The sequence below is a fragment of the Eschrichtius robustus genome, chromosome 9 (genome assembly GCF_028021215.1).
Source record: "Eschrichtius robustus isolate mEscRob2 chromosome 9, mEscRob2.pri, whole genome shotgun sequence".
NCBI classification, from domain to species: domain Eukaryota; kingdom Metazoa; phylum Chordata; class Mammalia; order Artiodactyla; family Eschrichtiidae; genus Eschrichtius; species Eschrichtius robustus.
In genome coordinates this window covers 119,169,069-119,175,915 of record NC_090832.1, presented here as the reverse complement: position 1 = coordinate 119,175,915, position 6,847 = coordinate 119,169,069, and the positions used below count along the sequence as shown (strand labels likewise).

Genomic DNA, 6,847 nt, shown 5'->3' with positions numbered 1-6,847 from the left:
AAATGACAATGGAATAATTATGAGTTTGTAAAAAGGTGGACAGATATTTACTGTAGTATAGGGTGGATACTTTTGTATTTATACCCGCTTGAGGGTGGGCACTTGTAACAGACACTTGTAACGTGGCATTATTTAAGCACAATTGGTATCTGTACAATAATTGCTGTGCCTGGCAACTCCAACCACGGAAAGTGCCCTGCTATCCTGAGGCAGCAAGACTCAGGAGTCCAGATTTGCCCTCCCATTTCTGGTCCCCCAATTAAAATTCCCCCCTCTTTTCCGCGTTCTCCCAGACTCCGAGAAACGAGTGAACAGCTTCCACACTTTGGCGACACTGTGGGAGAGCTTCCTGCACGGGGAGTTCTGCAGCAGCCAAAGGTGCAGCAAGATAAAAACTAGTATCCCGACGCAGCTCTACACCGCACGCTCTCAGCACACGGAACAGTACGTCCTCACAACAGTGGAAAAAGCTGATTGTATCCGTGTAAGACAAGTTATACTTTTTGTTCTGTATTTCATCCAGCTTCACAGTTTATAGAGTCCGGCCAAACCAGCGTTCTAAACAGTGGCTCAAAGGTTGCTCAGAGTTTTACGTCTTCTCGTTCAAAATACACACACTAATTTTCTTCGATAGCCTGGTCTCACATTAGTTTTGTCTAAGCTAGTTAAACGAGTACGCAATGCCTCGCTCCCTGCCTCTCAGGTCTCAAAAGTCGTTCGTTTCTACCCAGCCTCCGCTCCCCGGGAAGCCGGCGGCTCAGGAACCAGGTCGAGGCGCAGAGACAGCCCGCCGGCTAGAGCGGCTACAGCCGCCCGGCCGCTCTCTCTTTTCTTCCGCTCTCTATGGTTAGGAGCAAGTCCCGCCTCCGCCCGGAACTATTTAGATTCCAGGCGCTTGCGCAAAGCCAGAAGGTAGTTCCGGTTCCGGCGTGTGGATCTTCGTTCCTGGTGTTCAGTTCTCGCGGTTGGTGGGCAGTAACGGAGCCAAGATGCTGCGGAGTGTGCTGGTGAGGAGCTTCTCGGCTGCCATTCGGGATGTGGGGCGGGAGGGTTGGGAGCGGAGGCTAGAGGGTCGCGACAGGAAAGCCTCTCCTGGGAGGGAAGGAGAGAGGGAGAGGGCGGCTTCGCAGGTCACCTTGGTCCGTGTCCTTTTCGCTTGACCTTCCTTCCCTTCCATGGATCCCACTTGCCCCCAAGCTGTGCTGGGTAGTTGTAAGGAGTGGAGAAGCTGGGGAGGTGACCAGAGGATTGTGCGTTAGACAAGCCTTGGGTTCCTAGTCGCCACCCCTAATCTTGTGGGTGCGGGTGGGAAGTTTCTGATACCCGGAAGCGTCAGCAGAGGATGTTCCTCTGATACCGAGAGGTTTGAGTTTCAGTGACTCTGGGCTTTGTGAGCATCAGAAGGCAGTTTAAAAAGCAAGCCATTCCGTTTTGGCTGGCACTTTAGGAGCATTCATGGCCGAAGGGTCGTGTTGCTTTCATCAGGCGGTTCTGCAGTGTCCTTCACCCCTCCACCGACTTTGAGCATGTGAAATATTTTCCCCAAATTTTGAAAAAGAGAAGGAAAATGTAACGGTGATCGTTTTCTTCGGTAGTTATCCAATAAAGCTTTACTTATCTTCTCAATATATTATTTATTTTAGAAAGTGGAGCGCATATTTGTAATTTAATTCAACTGGATATGTAATGCAAGTCTCTTGTAAAAGATTTATGCCCTGTTAATTCTTTGGGAAAAGTGTAATGAGGGAAGCATTTTAATTAAGTAGGAATCATGCCAGTTTATTTTGATATCAAGTAATAGATTTTTAATAATATGGTAGAGTATTTAAATAAAAAAGTTTGAACCTCGTGTATTTTGTAACCATTCTTTATTTCTGTAATATCTGTATATCAGTATGTTTTCCTCATATAATGCTACTGGTTCAATTCAGGTTAAGATCATGATTTTTTTTTCCCCTCAAAATCTACATGAATTGCTTCTTAAATGTGGTGGTTGGAGACTTCAGAATATAATATAAAGAGCAGTGGCCGGGCAACAAATAGGAAAACCTCAGTGCTTGTCTGTGACTTTGTTATTGACAAATCGGATATGTTTTAACTCTCAGTTTCACTTTTCTGTAATACTGAAGATTGGAAATGGTTGGTTTTGAAGGTTTCTTTAAGCCCTAAGTCTGTTTAATATATATGGATTTTTTTTTTTATTTCAGGCTCTTCGTCAGATTGCCCAGAGGACCATAAGTACTGCTTCACGCAGGCAGTTTGAAAATAAAGTTCCAGAGAAACAAAAGCTGTTTCAGGTACTGAAGTCTTTTATAGGAGATTGTTACTTGTTATGATTAGATTACCAAAAGTTGGAGATAGAGGTAAATCTGGAGACGTCTGATTGTTAGCAGTCCTGTTGTATTAGCAGAAGAGTAGTAAGAAACTGTCTGTCGATAGCTAACTGGGCATTTGCTATAACCAAGAGGCCCTTGGGAAAGCAGAAGAAATGAGGGGGTAAAGATCAAAGACACTTTCTTTTGGAGGAGTCACATCGCGTTGGCACTCTTCGGGGTAGCTGCGCAGTAATAGACAAATAGACCATAGAAAGAGCCCAGAAACAGAACAAATACATTAATATATGTAGAAACTTGATATATGTTAAAGGTGCTATTTCATATCAGTGGGGAATGGAAAAATTGGGTGGCTGTTTTGAAGAAAGTAAAGTTATATCCGTTCTGTATTGTGTGTTAAAAGATTAATTACAGATGTAAATACTTCTCCCTCAAAAAATATTAAAAGAAAATATAGGAGAATTTTTCCCCAGCTTATTGAGGTATGATTAACAAGTAAAAATCATAAGTATTGGGAATTCCCTGGTGGTCCAGTGGTTGAGAATCCGCTGTCCTATGCAAGGGACGTGGGTTCGATCCCTGGGGATGGGGGAACTAAGATCCTTCCTGCCCCGGGGGAACTAAGACCATGCACCGCAACTACTGAGCCCACGCGCCACAACTAGAGAGGCCCACGCACCACAACGAAGATCCTGCATGCCACAACGAAGATCCCGTGTGCCGCAACTAAGACCTGACACAAACAAACAAATAAAGAAAGAATATAAATAAATAGTTTGTATTTAGGTTGTACCTGATTTTTTTTTAAGGTGTACAAACAATGTGATATTTAATGTATCTATGAATGATTACCACAGTCAGGTTTAATCTTAGGGGTCATCCTAAGAAAGTCTTTACAAAGCCTAGAAGCTGTAAAGGAGAAAAATTGCAAGGTTTGGTGACATGAAAATTTTAAATGTACTTATGGTACAAATTGAGGTAAGTGACAAATTGAGGGAAAAATTTTTAAATTAACAAAATTTTTAATATTAACAAAAAGTTAATATCCTTAGCATACAGAGAGCTCCTACAAATCAGTAAGAAATGCAAATTAAAATGACAAGTTGCTACTTTTTTTCCCTGTTCGATTGTCAAAATTTTAGATTTAAAATAGGTTATGTTAGCCAGGTGTGGGAGATAAGTGCGTTCCTATACAGTATGTTGATACATGCTAAGAAGTAGTATTGGTACAGAAATTTTAGAGTATTTGAAAGTATTAGAAGCAAATTATTGTACATATCCTATCATCCAGGACTCCCATTTTAAGAATCTTTCCTACAGAATAGTAGCATAAATATATAAAAATAGGAAATAGGCTATTATTCGTTATGGGAGTTTAATCTCAAAAAAAACCCAACAACCTAAATACCCATTAATAAAGGATTGGCTAATGTAATTTTATTTTTTGCACAGTGGAATGCTGTGTAGCCATTAAAAGGAACTAAGTAGATTTAAATGGGCTAGATGGTTTTTAAGATAATGTTGAGTGAAAAATCTGTGATAGGCCATTATATAGCATAATCTCATTTTGTGTATTAAACAAGTATGTGCATAAATTAGAGGCTATGACAATACAAGCTTTAAAAAATTAAGGATATGTATTAATATGTGTTAACAGTGGTTTTCTCATGAGGAAAGACTTAGTGGGACAGAGCACTTACCTTTATAAGTAGTTAGGTTATCAGTGATTTTTTTGTTTAATTGTGATCTCTGATTTTTCATAAAGAAAATTTTAAGTGGTTAAAAAAAAAGTATTATGTATGCTGCATAAAAATAAAATATTTATATTTAACAGATGTGTTAAGTGTCCTACTCTATGCCAGGTGCTGGACCGGGAGACTAAGGATATAATTTAGGGTTAGAAACCAAAACTGTCTCTCCTTTTTTTTTAAGGGAAAAAAAGATCTTACCTATGACCAAAGCGTGATGATTATTGCTTTTTTAATAATTAAATTGATGAACTCAATGAATATATTTTCACAGCTTTACTGTTTATGTGTTCTTGGGAAAGAACATTTTATTAGATCTCAGATTAACTTTGAAAGAAAGAATGTTGATTTTCAGGAGTTTTTATTTTAAAAGTAGTTGCAGTAGAGAAAGATTCAGGAAAAGGGTAGTCCTTTTTAATTTTGATATTTAAAATATTTCAATTCCAGGGGTTTAAGAAGCCACTTAATTTTATACGAATGGATTAGTCTTTTTCATTTAGCTGGAAACAGATGGCACACGTTCATTATTATTTGTTTTAACCTAGGAGGATAATGGAATCCCAGTGCATCTGAAGGGCGGGGTAGCTGATGCCCTCCTGTACAGAACCACCATGATCCTCACGGTTGCTGGTAAGACATTTGGAATGCTTGCTCTACAGCAAAGTCATAGTAGCGGTAACTAACAGCACCGTCGCGCTCGCTGTGCCAGCATGTTAACACAGGCAGTCTGTCCCCAGAACCTGAGGTCCCACTGCTTTACGTATAATGACTCACGAAGGTGATTGACACATACTGTATAAGAACGTTTTAATGTCTTTTTAAAAAAATAAACCAATAACGTTTGATAACTGTCTTGTGATAGAGGTGGCTTTTGGAATGCGCCACTGGTGGCCCTGCAGGCCTTCGGAAGAGCCAAAGATAGCTGCTCTGTCCCATCTCCTATAACAGGGGTTCTTAAATATTTTGACTATGATGTATAATAATAATACACTTTACATCTAATCCCTGTACATACGTATTTATGACAGAAATAAAACCTTGTCCAGCACAATACTTTTACTGCATGTAAAGTGCTTTGATATTTTTTTCTGTGGATTGGGCAGGTCCGTTATTCAATATTAGCAGTGGAATATCACAAATCAGCGTGCTAGGAGCAGAGTTAGGAATCTGAGTGCTTGCTTGCTCCCTGGGGGGAGAAAGGGAAACAGTATTAGAGTGATTACTGTGTGCTCATCCTATCGGTAGGAGTGCCACATACGTGGATTTCTGTAACCCTTGTGTCAAGTCTGTAATGTATCCTCGTTTCAAAGATGGAGAAATTATGTTAATTACCCAGTTAATATTGCTTTTTTGGAAGAGCTGGTATTTGGACCCTAATCACAAAGTCCCCTTGCGTATGCCAAGGTGCCTTCTTTGGCTTGAATTGAATGCAGTGAAGGGACATTTTATGGACAGCAAGCGGATAGTGACGTTTGGGCTTTCTTAAGGTAAAGTCCTAAATTCCTGTTGGCCGGTGTGACTATTGCATATAGACGTTTTGGTAATTAGTTTTAAAAATAAATTTCCAGTTATTAGAAATTCGTACTTCAAATTTGATTAAAAATTGTATGTCACTCTTCCTTGGTTTTATACTGATAATACACTTCAGGGAAGGCTTTGCCTGTTTGACCTCTTTTGGCTTTTGAATCATTCTTAGCATTTCTCAGGCAGTCTTAGGTTATATGTTCTTAATCTTATTTTAAATTTTCTACATGTCATTACGTTAACAAATACATTACTGTGCTGCATCTAACACTTTCTATACAAGTTAAGTACTATTAAAACTAGATTAAACGTGTTTGGTATGTATTTATTTTAAATTTTGTCAGCACCTATCAAAATACTTCTGTATATTCCCGTAAAAGTAGTCTTAATACCAGCCTTGCCTCTTGATCTTACAACTTTTTAGCTGGGATATTGGGTTTATACATTTAAGCCTGAGGATTTCCTGTTACGTTCTTACTTCCTTTCTTTTTATATTTCAGGAACAGCGTATGCCATCTACCAGCTGGCTGTGGCTTCATTCCCCAAGAAGCAGGGTTGACCTCAGTTTATCCTCCCAGCAGTCAGTTGGTTCAACTCCATTCAGCTCTCTGTGGACCAGTATCTGATAACTAACTTGAGTTCTTTGGGGATCAATATTTATTGACTTGTACTAACTGCCACCAATAAAGCAGTCTTTACCATGCTTTGTTTTATTTTATCACTTTAGGATACATTATACCAGTAATAGCAGCCTTATAAACCTTGGGTAAGGAGGAAAAAGTGATTCTTTTGTCATTAGGTTATATATAGTACCCTTGTCGTATTATTTTACTTTTAGCAGCTTAGAATTACAACAGGGGATGGTCTTCAGCTTTAATTGAGCTTGACACTTGAAGTGCATATTTCTTTGAGTCTTCCCCTCCCCTCTCTTCCCTGCTGTGCTGTATCCTAGGGTATTTTAGCACCTAGGGTTAGTGGAAGCAGGTTATTTTTGGCTCATGGGGTTCAAGTTTCTTTTTTTCTCCCTTAGCTGTGTGTGTTTCTGTTTAAGAATATTGGATGTATTCCACAGTTTAGAGTAGGCTTTAGTAGAATAGCTGTAAAATAATCCAGTATTTGTTCTTTTCACACTCAGAATGGGCTTCTGTTGTGTTAGTTTAATCCATGACATAACAGTGTACCTTTCCTTAAAATACTTAGTTCATTTGTAAAAGTTATCTTCTGGGGGAACGGAAGGAGTCA

The 6,847-nt window shown here is 39.4% G+C and overlaps 1 protein-coding gene across 1 annotated transcript; it reads left to right on the top strand.

Annotated features, from left to right (window-relative positions):
* The first annotated feature begins 904 nt into the window (after positions 1-904).
* Positions 905-6,308, top strand: COX7A2 (cytochrome c oxidase subunit 7A2). Its single transcript, XM_068551630.1, has 4 exons — positions 905-1,007; positions 2,208-2,297; positions 4,627-4,711; positions 6,106-6,308. Exons 1-4 carry the CDS (start codon positions 990-992, stop codon positions 6,162-6,164), a joined length of 252 nt encoding a protein of 83 aa, XP_068407731.1. The 5' UTR covers positions 905-989; the 3' UTR covers positions 6,165-6,308.
* The last annotated feature ends 539 nt before the right edge of the window (positions 6,309-6,847 follow it).